General features: G+C 46.8%; 2 protein-coding genes across 2 annotated transcripts; one reads left to right on the plus strand and one right to left on the minus strand.

The window, feature by feature from the left end:
- Window positions 1-289: 289 nt before the first annotated feature.
- On the plus strand, window positions 290-4,376 carry tmem276b (transmembrane protein 276b). Its single transcript, XM_084682571.1, has 5 exons — window positions 290-409; window positions 445-934; window positions 3,240-3,353; window positions 3,532-3,669; window positions 4,129-4,376. The coding sequence occupies exons 2-5, from the start codon at window positions 532-534 to the stop codon at window positions 4,374-4,376; spliced, it is 903 nt and encodes a 300-aa protein (XP_084538697.1). The 5' UTR covers window positions 290-409; window positions 445-531.
- Window positions 4,377-7,499: 3,123 nt separating this feature from the next.
- On the minus strand, window positions 7,500-16,555 carry gas2b (growth arrest-specific 2b). Its single transcript, XM_084682627.1, has 7 exons — window positions 16,333-16,555; window positions 15,246-15,355; window positions 14,794-14,935; window positions 13,392-13,455; window positions 12,561-13,116; window positions 12,290-12,397; window positions 7,500-8,354 (listed from the first exon to the last, which is right to left on the minus strand). Exons 1-7 carry the CDS (start codon window positions 16,553-16,555, stop codon window positions 8,127-8,129), a joined length of 1,431 nt encoding a protein of 476 aa, XP_084538753.1. The 3' UTR covers window positions 7,500-8,126.
- Window positions 16,556-27,437: the final 10,882 nt, after the last annotated feature.

Raw genomic sequence — 27,437 nt, forward strand, 5'->3', positions numbered from 1 at the left:
GAAGGTTTAATTTTCAAAAGGGTTTTGATTTTGTGATTATTGTTTCAATGTAACCTACTGTGGTAATTTATGCTTTTGTAGGCAATATAATGTACTGTTGTATCTATACTATTCAATTTAATAAATTCTATTTATTAAAATAAATAGGTATTTGTTGCTGAATAGCCTCAGATATTCATTGTAATTGAGCGAGCTGTTGGACGCTGGCGCTCACCATCCCGCTGATACCCGAGAGGAGAGAGAGAGCAACTGCATCCCTCCCCACTCTTTGCAAGCGTCGGTCGCCATCCATCCCCTCTCCTCTCCCCTCTCCAGTACCATAACAGATGGTGGGGAAAACAACACTACTGCGGGGGTGCACCACAACAATAGACAGCATCTAGCCCGAGAGAAACGGGGCGTCCGTCATGTCCACTGTTTCCCGCGGATCCGCGAGGCTGTGAGCGCTGTAGTGATTTTAGACACGGGGTACCACCACGGCGGCCGAGGAACCTTCTCGCGACTGTCTGGGCTCTCCATCGAACGGGAAAGATGGCCGCCATGAAAATTTTAACCAGCACGGGGCTGTTCTTAGCGTTCTGTGCTTTGGGTTTGCTTGCCATGGCGATATGCACCGACTACTGGTACGAGACAGACGCACGGAGACATCGGGAAAGGTGTAAAAACTACGCAAACAAGCGAAACGATCCCGGTTACATCTACATCTCCAATCACAACCTCCCCCTGCAAATGCCTCCAAATGGCATAGAATGGAAAGGTAACGGCCCTAGTGCTGAAGCGCTTCCTCTCGTCAGGGAAAAACGGCACTTTCTGGCCGCTGCCTCCGCGATGGAGTCCCACTGCAGCCGCCAGTTCAACTCCACCATCTCTGGGCTTTGGAGAAAGTGTCATCGTGAGGGATTCGACCTGGAGACAGAGGACCTCATTTATAAAGGTAGGGGAAGAATGTGTCTGGCTCACAAGCCCATAGCAGGCCGTGATGACGCTAACTGGTGAACTCAGGTAAGATACACAACCAGCCTTTGTTGTTTCCCTATCATTACCCAACGTTCGGAAATAATAACCTAAAATGTTACCAGAGTTCTACATTTGCAAGTCATAAGACAAGAACCGATGCAAGAGGCTTTGGCTCCTTCGAACTATCTATAGGCTAATAACTAAAAACTCAAAGACTGTTATTTACTCATGGATATTTGCTGTAATGTAAATAAGGCCTCCACTGAACAGGCACAAGTTATTGGGATGTGGACGCTTTTTACGCCTCTGGCATCTTGCGTGTATCGCTGTCCGTGGTGCTGAATTATGGGGCGTCCGTCCTAAAGATTCAGATTTAACAATTAGAGAGGATGGTGCTCTTGTTTGATGGGACGTTACGGTAACATATTATCTAAGGATCTATTTGGTTCTGTTGGTTTTGAAAAGTGTAGGTGTTTTGCATAATGATATGATACAGAAATTTCGTGGTTAATAGCACTATAGTGCCTCCGGAGAGACCGAGAGAAGAGCAAAGAGTAGCTAAATTATTAATACACATCCGGGTTCGTGGGAATTTTGAGCTGCGGGGGAGATCACGGAACATGGATGGACCACTGTGTGCGGTATCCTCCCCAGACTTGAGACACAGCAAAGCAGTATTATTCATATCATTTCAGACCATGAACAAACAATCTTGCTACAGCATATTAGAAAGCATAGCAGATTTGTTTACTATGCAATTCTAACAAAGGGGTTTACAGCAATTCCCGATGACTGTACACAAACAATCTTCTTCGAATCACTCAGCTGTGAATGAACAAATAACAGTCAACCACAGTCAAGCTTTGGTTTCCCTGTTTGTTTTGGTCACCAGATAACCTCACAACTCAGACCAACGTATCGTCAGTCTGTCATGTTATGGGTGTTCAACCATAGCTTTCTTACGAGCTCTCAACCCAACAAAATAAAACAATGCGCAGGTGCACACTTACTGCATTTACTAAAAGATGGTAATCTGTCTACCCTTCGTCAGTCCACTGCTACTGCGTCCATCACAATGTAAACAAACCCGCTGAGTTGAGCGTTCTGTAAGGTTGTTATCTATTGGAGCAGATTGCAGCTGGCGCTCGGAGGTGGGGGTGAGTGTGGCATGAATAGGCATCACAGTCCCTGATGGTGTGTCATACACCATGGCGTTTCATTAGGCCCGCACAGCCCTGCTGTTCAGGATAACAGGAGATATATGGAGTGTGTGCTCCAAGTATGTTTCCATCGGCATTCCTCGAAGCACCTTCCACCTGAATGTACTGTTACAGCTCTGGGTCGCCACTGGCATAGAGGAGGGGTAGATATGGGGCAGACAGTAGAGGTAGATTTGGGGTCAGGTCCCATACAGGCATGCAGGAGGGGTAGATGGGATGTTCACGGAAACTGTGATGTTTTGTGGTCCTATCCAGCCAAAATACGGGCAGTGTATATGTTTGTCACCTATTTTGGAATGTAACTCTGTCCCGTGACCTGCATTGGCTTGCTTTTCTTTGGATTTCTCTTCAATTTCCTGAACTCAGGAGCATATTCTGATTGGATTTAAATCTGTGCGGTTTAATTCTGGGGTTCAAACCGTGTCTAGGAGAAGGTATGGAGGATCTCTCCCCACCAACGTTATTATGTTATCACTGAATCCAGAGACCCCCCCTGTGGTGTTGTATCTGGGTGAGGTCTATTTGGAGTTCATATAGCCACCCTCCACAGAGAACAGTGATTACAGACTGATCACTATGACTGCTTGTCCTCTGAGAGGGGCTGTCTCACACATACAGCAGTTAGCCAAGACAGATGACACACCAACGTCATTCACAGAGACAAAGGATGGACTTTTTTAAAGAATGAATCACAGTCTGATAGTGAGTTTGTGGCTGATTGCTCGACTGGTCTGTTATCATCTTTTCGGTGAAGTGTTTATCTGGTACACACAAAGGGATTTGCATAATTGCAGATAGCTCCTGTCCACACAGCAAATGTAACTTGTACAGCAGTCTCTTTAAGTCCTGCATGGACAGACATTTCAAGGTTTCTTCCTCTTTCTTCCAGAGATTTTACTTGTTTCATCAGTGTGGTCAGGGTTGCTCATATGGTTACTGGTGCTGATCTTTATGACATTGCTTGTGAAGAAATAGACAAATAAAGTTTGATTTGATACCATGATTTAGATAGATAACCCTGTGTTTATGTATTGTTTGTGTTATGTTTTCTCTGTCTCTCAGGGTTGATACAGCGCTGCACCCCCGTCAAGTACCACTACTCCTCGTCCATCCTCCCTCGTAATCTCCCCGTCAACATCACCAAGACCATACGCCAGGATGAATGGCACGCGCTCCGTAAGTCTACTGGGACCTCCCTCCCTCTCTCTCTCTCTCTCTCTCTCTCTCTCTCTCTCTCTCTCTCTCTCTCTCTCTCTCTCTCTCACACACACACACACACACACACACATCTACATACAACACACGTTACATGAACATTATGTGTGTGTGTGTGTGTGTGTGTGCGTGTGTGCAGACCTACGCAGGATGACGGCAGGCTTCGTGGGCATGGCTGTGTCCATCATCCTCTTTGGTTGGATCATAGGTGTGCTGGGATGCTGTCAGCAGCATGACCTCATGCAGTATGTAGCTGGACTACTGTTCCTCATGGGAGGTAAGAGCACGCCACAGTGTGTGTTTGTGTGTGTGTGTATGTGCGTGTAAAAGATAAAAAAGAAGAACAAGGTTCCTATCAGGTTTCATTGTGACTCACGCACACCTACACACACAGATTTACTGTAAGACGTGCGGTGAGCTAAGGGTGCACAATGGAATGCAGTGTTTACAGGAAGAACACTGTGCAGTCTTGAGGACATCTAACTCAGGCAGACTGACGAGCCAACCAGATCCTCTCTCTGAGGAATAACATTACCCACAGAGCAGCCAGTGGTGCCTCTCCCTACCCTGATTCATCCTCTTGGAAGCAACGGGGGTTCTTTTCTGTCCTGGCCCATAGTGACGTGTATGCAGCTAAACAGAAAGCACCCCTTACTCCCAGGAGAGTGTAGTGGGTAGGGGGGACTGATTGGGTAGTGGCAGCAGCTCCTCCACCCGTCTCCTTGTCTCCTCACAGGGACGTGCTGCATCATCTCTCTGTGCACGTGCGTGGCGGGCATCAACTTCGAGCTGTCGCGTTACCCGCGCTACATGTACGGCCTCCCCGAGGACATCAGCCACGGCTACGGCTGGTCCATGTTCTGCGCCTGGGGGGGTCTGGGCCTCACCCTGCTGGCCGGCTTCCTCTGTACCCTGGCCCCCTCCCTCAGCACCCCCTCACGCACCACCGTGCACAAGCCGCGGCAGGAGAACGGGACCGTCTGATCAGACCGGGGAAACTGGCCCAGCCCACGGAACCCACAAGAAGAAGAAGAGGCCACCACCCCCCCCCCCCAACATTGTCTTTGTTACATCACTACCAACACCATTCCTCCCCCCAATCACCACCACCACCGTCCCACGACGTCCTCTTGTCCCCTCCAGCTCAGTGAGCAGGGGCGGGAGAAAAGAAATCAAGACAGATCCCATCCCATCTTCATGTACCTTTGCTGAGGTAGTTGGAGGACCATTGAAAGCACAGACACATGAGGCTGGCTGGGGTACAGGCTCTTACAGCACAATCCAGGCCACATATTTTTACAACCTTGGACTGTATTTACTGACTGTGTGGTGGCCTGAAGGTGACTGCTTTCTTTCAAGAGGAGTTGTCTTAATATGGTGCTCTCTTTTACACACACAAAAATTCACACACAAACATCCACTCACACACACACACAAACACACACAAACACACACATTCCAGAAGCTTCAAGAGAGGAGCATTATACTCAAGACAGAACAAATAAGACAGAACAAACAAACAAACCAGACAACAGGACAGGAACTTCCTGTGACCGTGTCTCGTGTAGTCAGGTGGTGTGTACGTGTTTGTTATTGTTCACAATGAAAAAAATGAAAAAACAGAAACATTATGCTGGCATAAACTGTCCGTTGTTTAGACCACAACAGTGAGACACTGAACAACATCCTTAAGAAGGACCAGCAGAACCCTGCTTCTTCACCTGTGGACTAAGAGCTCAACACAGAAACAGCAGGTGAGGACGTGGTGGAAGTCGACAAAACACACAGAAGAATCCAATGACCGGCCAAGCTCTGGTGAGCAAACCCTTCTGTTCTCTATCACGGCGGATCTGCAGATTCTGTATGTACAAACGCATCTAGACGTAGATTCAGGTCATTGTTTGTATAAAGTAGCTCTTGAATAAGAATGTGTTTTCCATTTGTTTTGGGGGCTAACATGAAGGTTTTGGGACCACATACTGTGGTTGCGGGGTTTGTATCAGCTGAGTAAAGCACATGCGTCAATGAGGATGCGTGTGCATCCTGGCCATTCAAGTCATTAAGAAGCACAGCTTGTTCAAGGGTTCATTTGAATGAAAAGGAATGCTAGATTTAAACTTCCGGTAAAAAATAAAAAGAGTTGAAGAATGTCCCACCCATCCAATTCAGCACAGTAAATAAAAGGATGATGGGATGAAGAAGGTGAGTCCTGATTCATTATTATGTTTCCGTCAACAGAGATATGATAGGGACTTGATGCAAACACTCTCCGTTGAGATTGAAGTAGATCTCACCTCCTACTCAGCCCTGGTCATAGCTGTAAGAGGGGACCAATTTAATCACATTGGTCTGGATCAGTCCTATTGGATCGACCACCACCATCTACCAAGTGAGGGAAACAATTAAGGAGACGGTTTTATGATTTTTTCATTGATTGTCCTCTGGCCTCTGTGACTGAGGATTGGTTTTATGGTCTCTTGACACCTCTAAGGAGTGCAGTGGGACAGGCCAGTAACTGACAGGGTCTAGGCGCACTGGAGTTTTACAGTACTTCATGAACAGTTAGAGTGGGAGTTAGAAACAGGAGTATGAGAAGGGGTGGGTCCATGGATCACATGTGTTCTGTACAGAGGAGGATTGTACATTGCTTGGTACAGTGCTGTTGTCATTTACACGAGTTCCTCAAAAGTGTTTAAAGGTGAATTGATGAGGGGTTGAAGAGTTGTTTGTGTGTACTTCCGACATTGATTTAGAATCAGTGCAGTATTCTATGTGGTTGAAGACATCATGTGAGGGGGGTTTGAGACATTATTCATGACAAAAGCACAACTGTACACTGTAGAAGCACTGTGCGTGTGTCAAACACTTCTACAATTCACCAGTGTTTCTTCTGACTGTGTCCTCTCCAAAAAGCAAACATGGGAAGAAAGTATCTTGAAATACAATATTTCTCAAACAGCCCAGGTGCACCTGTTCTGGCTGCCTAGGATGAATGGGAATAATAAACTAGCTTGAGAGCACCAGAAGCACTCCCGTTCATCCCAGGTTTGCTTAGGAAAGTAATACCACTGGCCAATGAACTGGCACTACTGCTTTGTTCCCCTCATTCAATTGGATGATAACATGATCATGTGATAGTGTACTATCTGTCAACTGTAGCATAGCAACACTGCTGAACTATCAAAAGGCATGTAGAGAGAGAGAGAGTGAAGAGGGAAGCACAATGTAGAACAATGCACAAGCGACAGAGACAGTCTAAATGGGAGATCTCCAGAGGCAAACCAGGGACAGAGTGCTGCCTGGGCAACGAGACATGCTGTCAACCAACGCCACAGTTTCCAAGTGGCACTTCTCCAAGTAGCACTGCTGTGTTTTTCTACTAGTCATTTCTACTGGTTATTACATCTGTGGAGAGTGGAGAGAGTAGGGAAAGCGTTAAAAAGACATTATAGTCTCGCATGAGATCATAACAGTTTCTTTTCTTTCAATGTATTAAGACGTGTCCATTTTTAAATCTAATTTATTTTAATGAAATAAAATGTAATTACTATTCTACTGGGATGTTGACTATTACTGTGTCACTGTCTCTATCATTGTACCTCCACAACAAACATAATAATGTTATAGTAGGAGCTCAATGCTTCATTATCATTCAAGTTTGCTTGATTAACAATTCATGACGGATGTTGGCCTTGTGAAGAACAAATCCTGGTGTGGTATTTGCTGACACAGTATGAATGTGTGGTCCACTCCATGTCCACCTCCTACCCATAATCAGTGTGTGCTTAGCCTTGACCTGAACACTGGGTGCTAAGCCTGCAGTATCTCAGTCATGAACAGAAGGATTGCAGAGACATTGTCAATGGCTTTATATTGCTTGACACACAATGCCACCTAGAGGAAGAAACCAGTACTGTGGGGTTTAGTTTTCCAGTGTAGACCATTTTGATTTTTCCATCCTGTGGAAGGATGACAGTTTGATAGTACCCCCCCACTTCACCCCTGGTAGAAGAAAAGACAAGCATTTCAAAATAAAAGAGAAGGAATCATAATTTATTTCATGATAATCAATTCAAATATATTTGAACACATTTAGGATTACTCAACTTGTTTATTCCAAGAACAACTGTATATTCTCAAGGTCCTACATTATATAAAAATATCTTTTTGTAAAATCTAATATTTGGAAAGAGACAGATAGATCTAATGGGGATAAAGTTAGGCCTGGCAGGCTACACATGCTTTAACTAGATCCCTTCAACCATCCTGCTTCTAGACTATACACTTCATACATGTATTTTTACTCTACCATGTTATGGAAAAACAGTTAATATCTTATCAAAATCTTAAAGTCGTAAAAGATAGACCATTGACCACAGTCATAAGTAACAGCATACATATTGCCCTTTTCGCACCTGACACACACTAATTCATCACCATTCTGGGGTATACTTATGACCAAATAATCTTTCAACCTAATCTACAAATAAGGTTTCCATCCAAGCTGACCTGCAGTTGCCTGGATGTGTGCTGTTAACCAGCTTTGACACCATGTCACTATTGAACCTGTGTTAGTAATCTTTGGGGTGAGTCTGATTCATCCCCCAAGTTTGTGGACCTTGTCGTAATGGTAAACTTAACAAATCCCACCCAGTATCTCTGTGTAAATGTTTGAATCTCACTCAGTATCTCCATGTAGATGTTTGAATCCCACCAAGAAGCTCCATGTTTGAATCATGACCATTTGAATCCCTTTTTGCTCCGGTGGGCTCCGACCACCATGTAGCTGTCAGGGGAGTCGTCCTTCATGTTGGGGGTTTTGACTTTCGCCTTGGCTCGACCAGCTTTGACCTCGGTTCGTATGAGGCCGTGGGCACGGCAGGGGTCGTGCTTCTGCAGGTAACCCTTGAAGGTCTCCCAGCCCCCTCCAACACGCACCATCACATGACGTTCGTTCAGCATCTGACAGACGAGGTCACAGACAGAGAAACTCCCTTTAGCACCTGGGACCTGGTGATGCAGATGCTGGTGTGCAGAGAGACTTACAGACACAAACACACAACCTTCGACCTCATAGGGATGATACCAGACCCAACCTGAGTGTTGATTAGAGGACTACCATCCAACACACACATACACACATGCACATACTGTACACACCTACACACGTGCACACGTGCACACTGTATGGCTGCTACCTCCTGCCTCCCTGAAGCAAGGAAACGACCCCCCTCCATACCCCCCGCCCCCTTCCTAATCAAATATTTACGCACTCTCTCTCAGCCTTTATAACCAAGGCCATGAAAGGCAAATGATCTCTGAGACAGCTTTGTCAAAATCTCATTAAGACTCAAGAAACCCCTGCCTTGTACTGCCAGCTGAGCTCACACCCAGGGTTAACACACACACACACACACACTAAAAAATTGATTGCAGATATTCAGAACTTATTCTGAAGGCTGTGAAAACAACAACATCCGTGTTAAGTGTTCCAATGTGTCGAGTGTTTGGAGGAGACAGTGAGAGATAGCAGGTGTTCTGCTGACGCCTGGCCTGAAAACCTTGGGCTGCTATGGCAACGGCTCTGATATTAAAAAGGACGGCAAAAAAGGAACCGAGTGAGAGGAGAGAAAGACGGGCTGTTCCCTCCAGGGAGCATCTCTCCCTAGAGACCAGCGCCAGACCATCCGTCCTCCTGTCACACTGCCACGCCCCCCCTGTCCTTATCGCCCATAAAACCTTCATTACTGAGTCATTACAAGTCTGATCCTACAAGCACCTGTACACCTCATCTCTCCGCCCCTCTATCCCCCCGCCACGCGTACTAATGGAGATTGGAACACACACACACACACCCCATGGTTGGTTATCTCAATTACCCAAGACCCTCTCAAAAGGGATATGGCTCAGCTGTCGGCTAGGAGATTAAAATGTTCAGGCTGACAGGGGGGTCAAGTCTGACATGCCAAACAAACACAAGAGGTGAGGGGGAAAGAGGGAGGGGCGGGGACACAGACACACAGGAGCTGAGGTTTCCTCACAGCAACCTTACAGCTGTCACTACAAAACAGGGGAGGTAACTGCACATTCCAAATGCTAAACATGAATCCCAGCAGTACAGTGCAATGCAGTGGAAAAGCCCATGGCTCTCTGTTCTATTTGATCCATATCATCAGCTCTCCACACACTGTGCATCTTTGACATTTAAAATCTAGCTCCTCTTGCTATAATTAGATTCCTCATCCCAGACGTCCCTCTTCCCTTCACACTTACACACACACACACACACACACACATCTTGTCTACGGCCCATACGCTGACTGCTAGTCTCCCTCGGGAGCTTCCAGGCAGCTTCATTGATTCTCTCCCCTCCTGCCTCTATGAAAGATTCATGAGGACACACATGATGTGGACCTGCATTTGTCCTGTCCGCCAGTAGGAGTCAGGCTTCAGCCATCTCCACCGAGGGACGGAACGTGGACCGGTTTGTTTGTTTACCAAGGTTTGATGGATGAGGTAAATGACACTCCATTCATCCAGACAAATGTGTCATTGTATGAACAGAACAGGAAAAGCTGAAAAAATTGCTGTCGTAAAATATATTTTGCCCGATGTCTTGTTAAAAACGGCAAGGATTAGCAAAAGACAAAATCAAGACAAAACCTAGGATGAGATAGTAGCAACAGTTCTAATAATCATATGTTAGTATTTTTCAAAGGTTTGGTTGAAAAAAAGGATCATATATACACAAAATATCTATTATCTCACATCCACAATGAATGCTAAATGGTGAGATGTTGTCTTTTCATCATATATTCCAGTGTGAGTTGATGGTAATGGATAGCAGAGGCAGGGAGCTGATTCTCACAGAGGCTGTAATGGCCAGCCTTCTATTGAGGCAGAGATCATTCCTGCTATACAGCCAAGCTCTTCATTATGCCTGGAGAAGAAAGCAGAAAGCCCTTCTCCTTCAATAGAAGAGGAGGCTGTGGGGGCCCTGATTGAAAAACCTCAAAACGAGAAGAGGGGAGAAAGCGAGGGAGGGGGTGGAGCGAGGACGAGAAGAAGGGGATGGATGGATGGATGGAGGGCAGGGAGGGAGGGAGGCTGTCGCACCAGGGCACTGTTTAACGAGCTGCAGTCTGATTAAATCACACCACTAATGACTTGCCTTCTATGATCAATAGACTGTGGCTCTTTAAAAAGACGAGCACACACACTTATACACACACACACATACTTACACACACTTGGCCGTACAAACAACCTACTGTGGCAGGGATGGCTGTAAAGGTTATCTTACAGGCTTATCTCTGATGGCTATTTACCAAGCCTCCCTCTTGAAACACACACAACGCATTCAGGACCGATAGGGGCTGTAGTTCTTTAGTGGATCTTTTACATCACCGAGGAGTGTGTAGCAGCCAATAATGTAATAATGACCAAAACCATAAAACAGCTATCGTCAATAATGCAAAATAATTACCTTATTGGCCGTCTATTACATTATTGATTTGGGTAAAACCACTGAACACTGCATACGGTCCAAACACAACATATACACACTGCATATAACCCACACTGAACAGACACACATGCTGTTGCTGAGGGACTTAGAGTAGAAGATTGTTTATGATCAGATTAAAGAACCCTCCGGGCCATGCCATTTCCCCCTCTGTTTTTCAGTCAGCATACTGTAGTGTACTCCCCTCCTGAATCAGTCTGGCTGTGAACCATCAGCACAGCCCATCCGCTCTGCTTTATGGAGGCCTCTTCCTTTGATGTGGCGTCGGGGCTTGTTCTCCGCCGCCAGACAGGAGAGAGGAGCACAGAAACAGGTGTTCCCTCCAGTCAGCCATTATGTCCAAACAGCAGTAAACCCTGCTGCAGGCTGCTCGGGGAGCAGGAGCAGGAATGCTGTTGTAAGTGAACCTCCAGCAGCAGACTGCCACAGACAGCTCCATCAGGCTCGTCACTCAGACTGCTGGGCTGGCAGAGTGAGAGTCGCTGGGTTTCAATGGGCTTAACTGAGCGTTATATGGCTTTGTGTTGGCAACCGATGAGCCAGCGAGAGAAACAGCCGTGCCTAGTGTGACTTACTGGTCACTGCGGAGCGAGGACACTAACATGTCATACACACACATACACCAACCATGAATACACACACCAAATGTGTGCTGACAATTGTGTAGGTGTGTTACATACAACATTGTTTTTGTGATCATACCAGTGTCAACTCAGGCCATATTATGCCAAATCAGCTAATACAAACCAGGGCGTGTCGTCAGTATGACTGAGATCCTTTTTTCATTTCCTTTGGAAGGTGTGAACTCAGTCTACCGGTTGCCAAGCAACCTTGGCTCCCATGAGGCGTTGAGGCGTCCTTCTACAGATCCTCACTCCTTCCACACAGAGCCTCATATGGTGCACACACACACACACAAGCATACAAACGAAAGCAAACATACCCAGAACTCGCACATTCACACACACAGACACACTCACACACACACACAGACACACTCACACACAGACACACTCACACACACAGACACACTTACACACACTCACATTTCCCACACAGCCCCGCGTCATACATCAGACACACACTCACAGCTCCATGCCAATCAACACTCCAACATATCATTCTTCTCCATGGGAAGCTGGTTCTCAATATTTAGTTGTTTTACGTTGTTTTATATTTACTTGTGAAAAGCCCTAACCGCTCTAATGATGTTGTCAACGACTTATGATTCAAACACAGTCTGTGAGTATCATCAGAAATATCAACTGATCAACATGCTTTTGTATTGGAGGTCAGTCCTGGGAGGATGGAGAAGGATGGAAGACGGTGTTAGATGGTGGAGGAGAGTGGGTGAACGTGTGTGTGGACGTACCCGTACATACAGGACCTTCTCCCCCAGACGGTAGCGTCCTTTAGGCTGCTTCTCCACAGGGAATCTGGCAGCGCAGCTACAAGGAGGGTCCTCAATGATATTCCTCACCTAGAACCACCAAAGCCTCTTAGGTAGCCTCTTTCCTCACTATTGTCTTGACTAAGTCTTATTACAGTAAGTCGTACTAAGAAAGTCAATGGTACTCTGCCCGTCGACAGCATTAGGACTGACAAAGTCAGTAAGACTTCAAGGCTATGGTTTAGGTACTTACAATGTCATCGAGCAGGTTTCCAGTTCCTGTGGAGACCTTCTTGCCAGAGGACTTGCTGGGGTGAGTATGAGAGGGCGAGGGCAGTGGCAAGGGTGACGGAGGGGAGGCAGGGGGAGGCGGTGAGGGTGGAGGCAGTGGTTTGTCAGGGGGGGTGGAGGCAGAGGTGGCAGTGAGGTTCGGGGGGGGCAGCAGTGTGGCTGTGGAGGGGGAGGGGGGGACGTGGGTGCTGGAGAAGGCGGAGAGGGGAGTCTGGGTGGAGACGGAGGAGGTGCTCGTGTGGCTGCCTGAGAGGGAGGTCTGGGTGGACGAGGAGGTGGTGGGGGGCGTAGGCGTGGAGGGGGGAGAGGCAGCTGTGACCGCCGTGGGGGACGAAGGCCGGGGAGGGGTCTCTGAGACTGGGGTGGTGGGGTCAGGGGTGAGAGGTGGGGAGAGAGGGAGAGGTGGAGGAGGGAAGAAGGGGAAGGGGAGAGGGGATGACGGGGTTAGAGACCTGGCCTCCTCCTCCCTCTCGATCTCTCTCTCCAGCTTCACCAACCCTGGGGGCTCTACTCCATACCTTAGAGAGAGAGAGAGAGAGAGAGAGAGAGAGAGAGAGAGAGAGAGAGAGAGAGAGAGAGAGAGAGAGAGAGAGAGAGAGAGAGAGAGAGAGAGAGAGAGAGAAAGAGAAAGAGAGAGAGAGAGAGAGACAGAGAGAGAGAGAGAGAGAGAGAGAGAGAGAGAGAGAAGGAGAGTAAGAGAGAAAGAGAAAGGTGAGAAAGAAACAGTAAGAGAGAAAGACAAGAGGCAGAAAGAGCGTTTTTGCCCTCTTTTCACCTGGTCATTGTAACTCACCTGACCCCAATCCTCCCCAGCTCCATCAGGCAGACGCAGACCTCCCGAGGTTGTTTGTGGAGTACTGAACACACACACAAACATATGCACACAGCCATACACACACACAGACACACAATATAACAATAGGGGTTATTCATTTGTAACAGGAGATGACAGATGCCTTGAGAGATAAACCACAACACGTTGGAGACAGGAAGGACAACTTTGAATGATTCTAGAACCGTGGATCAGACTGTCAGAGGGACAACAGCACAGCATAGTACAGGACCACACAACACAGCACAACACAAGGCCGCACAACTTAGCATGGTACAACACACAGTCTGTAATCAAACCTTCAAAGGCTTAGATCTTAGAGTTGATCAAGTTAAATATTGGCTTGTTATAAAGAAACGCATCTTTCTCATGGAGATTATGAAAAATACACTCAAATATGTTTGGGGTTTGTTTATGACAACATGAATTGTGACCACAGATGAGGGTTGCAAATCCAAATGTATCACCAGATCAAATGCAACTGATTCCATAGTAGACGGAGAGGAAACACAGAAGAGATAGACACAGCATGCTGGGAGACACAACACGCAGTGTTTGAAGTGGATCAGTGGAGGACAAGAACCTTGAGTGCCTTGTTTTCACTTGCCTGTCCTCTGTGAAGTTCTTGGAGATACAGCAGATAATTCATAGAAGTGAATCAATCCTGATTCAGTAGAGGATTCAGTAAAGGGAATCAATCCCAATTCAGTGCATAAATGAGAGATTCTGTTTATACTTAAACCACTGATCCCCAAGAGAGAAAATTGCTGAGCAGAATGTTAGTCAACCTTTGACCTTTAGTCTTTGGCATGTTCTATGTCTCCCTCCCCACACTGTCCGTTACATGAAGGGTGCAGCACAAGGAGGAAAGAGAGAGAAAGTAGGGAAACAATTGTTAATACATACAACAGTAAATGTTCACATAAAAGCATGTGTAGTGACCGACGCCAAGCACCCTCACACACGCCCATGTGACTGTACAGGTAGGGCTAGCATCCAGTCTGTGACAGTACAGGTAGGGCTAGCATCCAGTGTGTGACAGAAGCAGGTCAGCGTGCTGACTGTCTCTGGTGTCCTGCGCCTGGGATCCTGCAGGGACCCAACGGCAGAGGACTGAAACATGATCCAGAGGCTCTCTTTAGAGGAGGCTGTAGTTCAGGCTTTCATCCTGACTCTCTACAGTCCAGTCTCTGGACCGTGGGAGCGATTGATCTACCTTGAAGGCTGTTCTAATTTCACCTTCAGCAGCCCCTCCCCTACAGTATGACGGCGAGAGAGAGTGAGAGAGAGAGAGAGAGAGAGAGAGAGAGAGAGAGAGAGAGAGAGAGAGAGAGAGAGAGAGAGAGAGAGAGAGAACACTCACCCAAATCCTCAGACTCAAACAGATAAGCCTTGTCCACGCCAATCTTTCGACACCAATACAGGAAGTTAGCGGTGTTGTCACGGGCAAAGAAGGATCCGGAAGAAGCATCAGCACGCCAGTGGATAACTCTGCGGATGAAGGGCTGGGTAAAACACATACACATACACGCACAGATACACACACACAGACACACAAATACACACATACACTTAATTTTAGAAAGTGGTTGTGGGAAAATCATGTTGTCTGTAAACTCAGTTCAAATGGACCCAGTTGGTCAGAGTAAAAAGAAGACCCAGGTACATTTTTCAGCAACAGAGAATCTCACCCTTTGTTGTCTGGTTATACCAGAGCCAATCCACTCTCTCTCTCTCTCTCTCTCTCTCTCTCTCTCTCTCTCTCTCTCTCTCTCTCTCTCTCTCTCTCTCTCTTTCTCTCTCTCTGTGTGGTACCTTCTCATTGCTGGCTAATATCATCCTGTCTTGCAGTTCCTGGGCCAGCTCACAGAGCAGAACCCCGTTGTCCAGCCGGTCCATCAGACTGTGTGCAGTCAGGTCTTCACCTGAAGACAGGAGAGAGACTGTTACCACAACCACAACCATGACCCTAGTCTGACCACAACCACAACCACAACCCTGACCCTAGTCTGACCACAACCACAACCACAACCCTGACCCCTACGCCAACGTAGCCCTGACCCTTACCCCAACTCTTACATGTCACAGGTGAAATTCCAACCTCAGATTTGCATGGAAGTCCGAACATCTAGAAATGAACCAATGTCCGGGACTACACTGGTGGTTTTCTGGAAGCGGACAGAGCTACTTATTCAACAAAAGTTCCATAAACATATGAAAGGGATTTTTGAAGTATAAAAATGAAAAAGTATTTCAAAGCCACTTAATTTAATGTCTTTGTCCTGTTACATCTACTACATAAATCAAACGTCAAAGGTATCACGCACGCTTTTGATTCTAAGAATTACAAATTACTTATGCGTGTCTTCACATTGTTGACACAGCAGACGCCTGTCTTTGTGTGTGTGTGTTTGTGTGTTTAACTGTCTAGTCATACACTGGCACGCTGTGACACGTTTGGTCTCTTTACATCCTCCTTTCAGACTGTTGTGAAGAAACAGCCCTTCAGCTGGAATGTGAACAGGGTTCCTCTCAGTGACAGGGCATGCAGTGCCATGACAGGGATTAGGGTCAGGGCTTTATCTTTCACAGTGCTGTAGCTCCTTCTTTATGATCCAATATCCTGCTCAAAGCAGTAGGAAGGACTGTGAGTGGTGTTTTATAAATAACATCCTGTATCTAGAAACGAATAAAATATGTAGGAGTCAAATTAAATACATAACGAATAAACACCTCATTTGAGCATTTGCGGGGTGAAATCTGAACACAGGTGTGTGAGAACAAATTATCAACAGCAAAAATAGCCAGAATTAAGTTTTTATATATGCACCCCTGCTCCTCTATTGTACAAGACACGAGTCGTTTAAAGCACAGTTTCTTCTTTGTTGAAATACTACATTACCCAAAATGCAGTTGAGCCAGATGGCCAGATCCTCTTTCATGGGCAGTAGGCTGGACTCGTGGCGGCAGGGCAGCCATTGGCTGTACTCCTGAGGGCTTGCCAGACCAGGCCCAGGGCGGTGTTTGGGGCTCAGGGGACAGAGCATCCCCAGGCCTGTTTGGTGGCGGGGGCTCTCAGGGCTGGGGAGGGCCTGGGGGGCACTCTGGGGGCACTCTGGATTCATCATGACTGACTGTTCCCTCCTCTCCTCCACAATGGTTTAGACACTCAGAACCTGTTGGTAGAGCATGAATGGGAAGGGTTGCATGTGTTATGTGTATTGTGAAGTCAGGTTGTTTGTCAGTCTCGATGCTGTTAGCCTCGGTACTTTCAAATCCTGGGATGTTTCTGTTAAGCTTTGTGTTTTGATTTCCCTGGTATATCTGCTGATTGACACCCACAAACCAATGTGGCTTGTGTTTTTACCTGCCAGTAAGCCTCCCAGACTGCCTAACCCTTCCAGACTCAGGACTCTGCGGTTCTAGGACAACACCAGCTTCACTGTTAATCTGATCCTCTGCAAAAAAACAACACCTGCACTGGATGAACAGATCAGATAAGAATACATGCCAGATATGAATGCAGAACAACAAAAGGATAGATATCAGTTGATAGATCAACATTTTGGGAGTTGCTCTTTCTGTCGAGAAACTATGGCTCCTTCACACAGGAAGTGTGATGATGTCATCTCCCATCCAGGCAGGGCTGTAGAGCTAAGGGCCACACCTGGATGACACTTGTACGAGGGAAGACTCAGACAGGTGGTCAGACCGACGACAGCTGTCTTGTCCCCCTGTCCTGACTGTGTCCTGCTTGAAAGGCCATGCTAGACGCTGCTCTGGGCCATGCTAGACACTGCTCTGGGCCATGCTAGACACTACTCTGGGCCATGCTAGACACTGCTCTGGGCCATGCTAGACACTACTCTGGGCCATGCTAGACGCTGCTCTGGGCCATGCTAGACGCTGCTCTGGGCCATGCTAGACACTGCTCTGGGCCATGCTAGACACTACTCTGGGCCATGCTAGACGCTGCTCTGGGCCATGCTAGACGCTGCTCTGGGCCATGCTAGATGCTGCTCTGGGCCATGCTAGACACTACTCTGGGCCATGCTAGACGCTGCTCTGGGCCATGCTAGACACTACTCTGGGCCATGCTAGACACTACTCTGGGCCATGCTAGACACTACTCCGGGCCATGCTAGACACTACTCTGGGCCATGCTAGACGCTGCTCTGGGCCATGCTAGACGCTGCTCTGGGCCATGCTAGACGCTGCTCTGGGCCATGCTAGACACTACTCTGGGCCATGCTAGACACTGCTCTGGGCCATGCTAGACACTACTCCGGGCCATGCTAGACACTACTCTGGGCCATGCTAGACGCTGCTCTGGGCCATGCTAGACGCTGCTCTGGGCCATGCTAGACACTGCTCTGGGCCATGCTAGACGCTGCTCTGGGCCATGCTAGACACTACTCTGGGCCATGCTAGACGCTGCTCTGGGCCATGCTAGACACTGCTCTGGGCCATGCTAGACACTATTCTGGGCCATGCTAGACACTGCTCTGGGCCATGCTAGACGCTGCTCTGGGCCATGCTAGACGCTGCTCTGGGCCATGCTAGACACTGTTCCGGGCCATGCTGCAGGCCTTGGTGACATACAACATATTTGATACGTATCCATCATTTAAAATGATGTTAAGAATGTGTTCTTATAATAGGGTTGTTTGCCTGAATAAATGAGGGTCAATAAAATAATGTATGGAAGGAAACCAGGGCATGATGCACTTGGCAGAAATGTAGTATTGTCATATTAAAACAATCCAATAAAACCGTTTTCAGATTCTGTGGGCCCTGGGAGTATAGTTAGATCTGCTTCTGTGTAGTTCCAGCAATGATGTGCAGACGGCCTAGAGGAGGGGATGGACTGGGGAGCTGCTAAACTACTGCAGCTGCTGAACTAACCAGACTCAGCCAGGAGACAGGGGTCTTGGGTGGGGGCTGTCGAGATGCTGACCGGCAGGGCCATGGGAGTCTGAGACTCAAACTAAACACACAGGTGCCACATTCACACCTCCACTAGAGGACGGATTCTGCTGGGAAATGGAGACAAAGGTCACTGGTTGGCCTCCCTTTTCAACAAAAGCCTCCTTTATTCTTGCGCACACTAACACACACACACACATACACATGCATGAACAGACACACTTACACACACAGACACACACATATTAGGGCCAACCAGGTGTTACACCTGGACCTAGTAGTTACTATTTTGACTCTTAGGACATCATTTTGGTTTCATTTTGCTGCTGACACGACTTTCTTATCAGGCATCCTTATCACAGAGTAAAACTATAAAAATGTGGTAATAATAGGTGTTGCTGTACTAACACAACCATACATACATACACTGCCTACTGTACACACACATACACAGGCCCATACCTGCTTGTGCTGGGTATTCCAGCTCATTTACTTTGCCCTACCTACAATGTTCCCCTCGATATGCTTCGACGAAATTCTGCAGCCTCTAATCGTCCCCTCCTTGGGCTGCCTGGTGTGTATCTTAATGACAGGGAACATCTTCAGACGAGAACCTCCCTTTCGGTTGAGCGAAATGACATTAGGTATTGCGCAAACATGAGCTTTCTGCAGGGTAAAAACCGTTCATGCAAATACCTGGACTACCGAAGCTGACAGGATGACTGATGGGTTAGCTGCCCGTGGCCTGACTGTGCCCGACCCTGAGCTCTCCAGAGGACCGATCTGCAGCCCCATACAGCTAGTAAACAATCAACTTCTCAACTAGCTGACAGAATTCTCTCTCCTGTACGCTACAACACAGACCCTCTTTTCAAGTTTCCTTGTCCTGGAGTTGCCTGGGTGGGCTATAGTGCTTTGTAACTGAACTAGAAGACTGTCACAAGTTTACCTGACAACTGTATTGTAGTGAAAATCAAGCTGTGATGACTTTGTAAGTCAATCCCAGACCAGAAAACCAGCTGGATTCTTTCATACAGACACAGAGTAATCCAATACTGCATCTTCACTTGTTCCCTGCATGCTTCAGGCTTAACTATTAGTTTACAAAACTGTCTGAATAAACTATTCACAAAAAAATGACTTATGTGAGGTCATATTGATGGCCAACAGCCCACCCAACAGCAGCAGCAATCTAAACCTTCAGTGAAACCAAGATCAGTCTTTACTGGTATCACCTTCCAAGTTGAAACAGCTTATCTGAAGTAATACAACACTATATACAGAAGGGATTTAATGAACACTATATACAGAAGGGGTTTCATGAACACTAAATACAGAAAGGGTTTCATGAATTGAAGGTGGTTGGGAAAGGAGGAGAGGGTTTTTTTTGGTTTGCTAGACATTGACCCCATGCATGTGCAACAGGTGGCTTTTGAACCTTAGACCATTCTATACAGAACCCAAATTTCTCCAGAACCGCTGGACCTAAAAGTGAATTCCCTGAGATGGAAGTCTAGTATTTGGTCCTGGTGAGCAGCGGGCAGCAGTCTTAGCTCCACTACACATGGTGTTCCCTCTTGTGGTTCCAGACTAAATAAAACAGCGAGCCAAAGGCCAAGAGGATGGTAGGGTCCATCGCTCCCCTCTGTTTATACACCCCCAACATGGAGGCCTTGCATTGTACAGCTGCACTGGCTCGAAACAGTAACACGAAAATCAAAAATGCTTGGCAACTGAAATCCTAGTGAAAGAATTCTATACCTTATCCTGAACAGATTTAAGATGACGTTTTAAAATAATAAATAGTGGCCACAGCACAATCTGTTCATTGATTTGAGTCTTGGCATGCACCCCAAAGCAGTAAAACACATAGACCTGATGTTCTTGTGGCCTAATGTTGGGCCTCTGGAGCTCCCATGTGAAAACTTGTAGTTGGCCCAAACTAACATAGCTAGGTTTTGGAGAGAGATCCATCTTTGACCTAAACACCCATTTCAATCTTTGCATTGTTTTTCAGATTCAATCACATCCAGTTGTAATCACTTCAATTTCTAGAGGTTACCATATGGCAATTTGGATTAGAGTTTGCTTTTTTAAATCATTCAGAACTCAGAATTATGATTCTGAATTATCATATGATTGGTAACAACAATCTATCTCGCAAAGTTAACAATCTAACAATTTAAACTGATGAGGCCACATGAGTAATGAGTAGAGATTAAGTCGGAACAAATTACAAAGTTTATACTACTGAAACACTCAAGACAAACGCTCAGAAAAGAAATTGGCTAATGTCGTTTTGTAAATACTTATTGTAATAACAGCCTAATCATCTACAAAATGATTATGTCTTAATTAAAACAATAATTAATCAATACTTACACAATTGTTTTTAAAGTCAAAAGCGAAGTTGAATACTTTAGAAAGTACATCCAGAATTGCCCAACACAGACCCTGTATGAAAAGGCTCAAGATCGACCATCCCCAGCGACGTTACTCTCGTCCCCTTGGTCCACTATGGGAAATGATGACTGCACAATAATGACTAGCTATAGGCTACTATAGGTAAATTCCACATGTCAAAGGAACATCCCTGCGCCTTTCAAAGCCTATGGTGTCATCTTACATGATGCTCCGCATACCGCTGGACCAGTATTGGTTCTCGGTTGTCCACTGGCTATTTAGCAAAGTCGTCAAATTGTGTAAGTGTTTCACGCCTTCTTAGTTGCCTGTCACAACTAGAATGAACAAAACGGTAGAGGAAATATAAAAACGCTTTCTAAAGCAAGGCAGTATCTGAACAGTTGCTTTAAAGTAGACTACAGGAACCTTCCTAGCCTACTTTAAAAACCGCTCACCTAAATCATCTCGAAAGTGAGTCAATGTTAGAGATAGTTTCCTATGAATTTACGGGGGGCAACTTGCTGGGACTGAGGAAACTGTGATGTTGAGTTTTCAAAGCGGAAATGTTTTATAATCTCAACATGGGACGACCAGCCGCAGCGATTAGACTACTCATTATAGGATGTAGGGGAAACCAGGTGCAAAACATCATAAACAGCCCATAAACTACTGCAGCAAATATTTTTCATGTTGATAAGAACTCGATTTGAAATAGAGCTTGTGCTTAAAGACTTTCACTATCTGAATGCTTGAAAACATGAGTCTGGGTTGTGATTTTTTACCTGTATCAACAGATGGCGCTGTTTCACATGGTCAACCGGACCAGTGACTGAGCACCCTCAACTGACGGACTAGAATAGACGGCCATTCTCATTCTCATACGGCGACACAGCCGTAGTTTTAATGGCAACAGTTCCACCACTCTGAATCATCTTTGCAGCCCAGCATGCAGCGTTACCGCGTCACCCTCCTCTCAGCTTCCTTCCTGATGACCTCGCCTGGTAAAGGAGCCCTCCAGGCCCCGGCCCCTGCTCAACACTCGTTAATGTCCTGTTTATTGGTGCTCAGGCTTGTGCGGGGGAGTAATGGGGGGGAGGTGGGGAGGTATAATTGCACATTTTTGGCCCAGAGAGGAAGGGATTCAGAGGGGAGCAAGGGTTGGAGTTAAAGGGGGATGCTATCAATCTAGTGGTCGCTGAGGCGATGACATTCTAATCCTCATGCCAGTGTGCATGTCTGGTGCTATAGTCCCAGGTGGAGTTGACCCCCCCTCCCCCTCTTTCCTTCCCCAGGGATTAGATCCCCATGTCCACAGTGCCTTCCAGACACGCCCCCAGTCTCCCTCTACACCTTCTCAAACACACCCCCTTTCTCCAAGCCCCTTTTTCTAATTTGCACTGGTTAACATTCATCCCATCATGTCACCATACAGTGTATACATGCTAATGCATGTTTGTGTGTTTTGATATCCCATATCCAAAACATTTTTGTGTAAAATTGTTTTTACTTTGTGGGAAAATGAATTAAAATCGAAATAAACTTTATCCCAGTCTGTTTCTATGTGATTAAGCACATGATTGACAGGTTGGAGGTTTCATCGTTTGACCTCAGGAATCAATGTTTGTTTGGGTAGTGAACATCATGCTGTTGTCTTACAGCATGTTAAACCAATTTAACAGTGACTCAGAAAAACCTACAGAGTTAATTAATCGTTGCATGGCATCTGGACCCCAGCTTAGATTTTTAAACAAAACCAGCATCCCTTTTACAAGCATTGCTCACTGTTTACATCCTGTATAGAACTGCACCGTTACTGTAAATTGTGATTAGACACTGTAAGGGGAATCATTTTGTTCACATTTTAGTACAGTTTTTTATGCTCTTGATTATTTCACAAGAGGTATGCATGCAATCGGTATGACTGATGAGACTGGCGGCTCTTATTGTTTTAAATTTTCTGGAGCCTGGCTGTCTTTATCCAGACCACTGTTTGTGTTGTGTTTGTGTGCATCATGTGTGTGTGTGCATGTGTGTGTTTTTCTAGAAGCTGTTAGAGAAGCAGAGAGTATAGTTCTAAAGCACACTCCTGGACCCATGTGTCTCTGCTACACGACAAGGATCAGCGAGCCAGACCCTGACAGATGGCATCACACGTTGCCTAGACAACCTAAACCATTAGTGTGTCCCCCGCGACAACCGCCCCCCAAATAAGGTGCTGGTGGGAGGGAAAGGGAGGAGATGGGGAGGGAGCAGGGGAGTGACAGAAAAGCAGGAACCATGTGCTATGCAACACCCAAATTGTTCCCTTGGGCCATGAGGACGTGTGACCTGTCAGATGGGTTCTGATTAGGGGAAGACCAGTGTTCCATTATCTAGTCACATCAGGCTTCAGTGTGTAATTGAATCCTCTTTAGAAGAGTAATAGAGAGTTATATTTATGTAGACATTTGAGGTTCATACTCCAAACACACTAGACACATGGGAGACTTGTGTCAGCAAGTAGTTTCTATTGTAGTAAGTATGATATTCATGCTCCTTGTGGCCCATGGTCTTATATGAACTTAATCTGTTTGTAATACACTTCCTGGTTAGAGAGGGAGGCAAGGAGCGAGGAGGGGAGGGAGTGCAGTCAGCGAGGGAGGGAGGGATGAAGAGGTGGAAGGGGGGAGGGAGGCGGGAAGGATTGAGGGAGGGAGTGAGGGAAGCAAGGAGAACAAGGCACCCTAGCTTGCGATTGTGGCTCATTCATAAGGGTGCCTAATGGTGTGTGTGTCAGAGGCAGCAGAGTAATGAAAGCTGAGCTGCAGTAGCTGTGTGGCAGGCTAGCAGGTCAGTGCCGTAGGCTAGCCAACATCAGTAATTACACTAGGTGTCTGCTTTGTCATACAGCACTGAGCCATACTGTATAGCCAGACTGGAAAAACCCCGTACTGGGAATCACTCTAAAAACATTCCAGTGTGACAAAATAAGGAAACCAAATTATTGTACCCACATCTGTGTTGTAATGTATTCTGCTGATTGATATTTATATAGTTATTGTGCATGAAGTCATTGTTATAATACATTGTGTTATTGTTATTATTCATTGATGTTTTCTAATATACACTGGAGGTATACAGCTGCTCTTGGTTCAGATGGCTTAGAGGTTAGGGAGTCAGGCTAATAATCAGAAGGTTGTTGGTTCGATTCCCGGCCGTGAGAAATTACGTTGTGTCCTTGGGCAAGGCACTTCACCCTACTTGCCTCGGGGAGAATGTCCCTGTATTTACTGTAAGTCGCTCTGGACAATAGCGTCTGTTAAATGACTACATGTAAATGAGGTTCAAAATTGCAACCCTGTTGTTGTTTCAAACATCCACCAGGGGGCTCTATGACTATTAACTTCTTTAGAAAAAGCAGCTCCATGCTCACCACATGGGGTATTGGGGAGAGGGGAGGGCAAAGAAGAGGAGTGAAGGTGCATGACAAGCTAGGCTACATAGGACTGAAACAGTCGCTGGAAACAATGACTGTTTTCCATTTTATTTCTGTTTTCCAGTTCCTCTCTAGCAGCAAGGTTACCTTACAAAAGTATCATTTTGGTCTTCCTCCTCCTCCTCCTCATCCATTTTATCCATCTCCATTCATTCAGACATTTCTGTGTGTGTGGGTCCTCGTGCATTGTCAGTGTGTGCTTGTATGTGTGTGTGCGAGCGTCGCTCTCTCTGTCACTGGGCCTTTAACAAGATTACAGTGAAAGCGTGGATGTAATGGAGTGTCAGGATAATGTCATTATCATGTGACGGAGTGCTTCTGATGGCTGTGTTATCAGCCTGCAGTCTCTTAACCCTGTCGTCAGGTGAGAGATTAGACTGCTGCTCTCATCTAATGACTCAGACCAGTACGGGCTGTCCACGACATGCAGATACTGTGTTTCTATACATGTACACTGTACGGAAAGACTCAAGGATATCTCTGCTCATTCTCTCCCCCCTCCCACCCACCCACCTTCTCTCTCTTTTCCCCCTCTCCCTTTCTCTCCCTTGTTCCTCACCCCAGACTCACAGTACCAGAGTATCTCCTCACGACCAGAGTTCTCGCTTGTTCCTAAGTGTCCCGGTCTCCATGGAAACCCATATCCCCTTTAGAAAGATCCACAAAAGGTGTTTAGAAAAAGAGAAATATTGCCAAGGACAAACACACAAGTCTGTATGACACCACACATGCACACACAAACAGACACACAAACACACACATGCACACAGACACACACACAGGCGCTTACACAGACATGTGTACCCACACTGTCACAGAGAAATGGGTGTATGTCTGTGACATCACACTGCCTTCTTCAGCGTAGCCAATGAGAGAGAGAATTTTCCTCTGCCTATTGTCTTTCCGTTAATGCAGTGCCACGCCCATTGGCTCTCTGTAACATACTTCTGGTGAATCCTGCAGAATTACTGGTCATCTATGAATTGCCTGTTTTCTCCTCTTTTTATTTTCCAACCTTCCCTGTCTGTCTCTTACCCTTCCCTCCTTCTCACTCCCTCACTATCTCAGTAATGTGTTCTTTCTCTGTCTCTCATACCACAACCACTCCATCTGTTGTCTCTGGCCTCCTGTGTCTTCCCCTCAGTGCTCCTGGCTCCCAGAGCGTTGATTGGCTGGCTAGACTCCAGGGGTCATGTGACTTGGTGGTGTGGAGCCACGCCCAGCAGGGTAGGATCTTGGGAATCCCACAGACTGGCCGAGTGTTCTCTCCACGACCACACATCGGTCCATCTCCACTTCCTGTACCTGTTTCCTCCCTCCCTCCCTCCCTCCCTCCCTCCCTCCCTCCCTCCCTCCCTCCCTCCCTCCCTCCCTCCCTCCCTCCCTCCCTCCCTCCCTCCCTCCCTCCCTCCCTCCCTCCCTCCCTCCCTCCCTCCCTCCCTCCCTCCCTCCCTCCCTCCCTCCCTCCCTCCCTCGATGTTGATTCTAAAAAGCTGCAGGGCGGTATCTTGGATCTCGCTGACGAACCAGGCTTCTCCACATCAACCCATCCCTCCTTTCCTCTCATCCTCTTCCCTCCTTTCCCTCTTTCTTCCCTCCTTTACTCTCCTTCTCCTCCTTCCCTCCCCGTAATTCCAGGGAATGGAAATCTGCTCTGAAAGAGCACCCTGTACAATCAAGATGGAGAGAGCACCAATCTCTTCCTTCCCGGTCATGTCAGGAGAAGCTGACCTGAGAGGAAGAGAGGAAAGGATTGGAGAAGCCAGACATGACCCACAGCTTGTGTACTTGTGGCTGTTAAAACCACATCACCTGTCCCAGTGCTCTCGTTATCTCCCTGAACTGGGCGAACAAATCAAAGCAATTAGAGAGGAGCGTGGAGCGCCAAGCTGCCTGTCAGGCTGCTCCCTTCGCTCCGCAGGGTGCGTGCCACTACAGCGTCAGGCCTACCAGGGCACCTTGATCCACAGTCTCAAGGCCTCTGCTTGAGTGACTGGCTGATGCTCAGGAGAAACGAGAGTTTGGAGTAGAAAGTGTGTTTCTTCACTGTTGACACGGCAGGCGGAAGGGCTGACTTTCAATTTGTGAGAGCGGGCGGGCGTGGAGAGAGAAAGACAGAGAGAGATGGACAGGGAGAGAGAGGAACACATTTAGTCTCTCACTAGTTCTCTCTCTCTCTCTCTCTGTTGATTGACAGCTTCATCCTGTGCGTACAGTCAACCACTCACACGTGGATGGTCAGGATGCTGTGAAAAGAGCTAGCGGCTTTAAAACCTGTTTGTTGGTTTGGCTTCTTTGTTTATTCAGCTGTCTGGGTGTGAAGGAGCAAGCCTTGGAAAGATGTCTATGTGTACGAATGGCAGCTCCCTGTCTGCATCCAGTTGGAGTAGAAGGTAGGCAGTGAGTATCCCACTTAGGCTGTGTGTCTATGTGTGTGTGTCTGTGTGTGTATTTGTATTTGTGTGTCTGTATGTGTGTTCTGACAGGGAGAGGGAGAAAGACAGATAATGTCTGGTTGCAGTGTGACTCACTTGATTTATCTTTTAGATCTAGGATATCTGCAATGTCTGAGTCACCATGCAGTGACAAATAAAAAGAGAGAAAGCTTTGGAGAGCGAGGAAGTGCGTGAGAGAGAAGAAGAGAGAGAGGAAGAGAGAGAGGGAGAGGAAGAGAGAGGGAGAGGAAGAGAGAGATGGAGAGGAAGAGAGAGGGAAACAGAGCGAGGAAGAGAGAGAGAGATAGAAAGACAGCATGTGAGAGGAATAAAGAGACAAAGAGGGAGAGAGGCCGAGACCGAGTGGATGTCGTGCGGCAATAGAGATTGCAGATAAACCAGATATGCAGTGAATGCAATAAAAGAATGAAAGTGTCAGTAGTTATGTTATCTCATCATTTCAATCCACCTCTCATTGTGTCTTTATTGTGACTCTGCTCCCTCCTTGACAGACAGTCCTCTGACAATAACCTTATCTAGCGTCTGCATGGAGCGCCTCTGTCTCCTGGACGTCACAGCTAGCTATCCTGCTCAGGTCTTTGTGTGGGAGAGAGTCAGAGCCACACACACTTCTCCCTGCAGCCTGCAGTAAATGTCAAGGGCAGAGCCCTGTGTGTTTGCGCTCCTGTAGGTGTTTATTGTCTGTGAGTTCCCCCTCCCACTCATCCAAAGGTGTCTGCTCTTGCACGATCCTCCCTTAAAGACGCA

Source organism: Hypomesus nipponensis, chromosome 19 (genome assembly GCF_054491055.1).
Source record: "Hypomesus nipponensis isolate SF chromosome 19, ASM5449105v1, whole genome shotgun sequence".
In the NCBI taxonomy this organism is placed as follows: Eukaryota; Metazoa; Chordata; class Actinopteri; order Osmeriformes; family Osmeridae; genus Hypomesus; species Hypomesus nipponensis.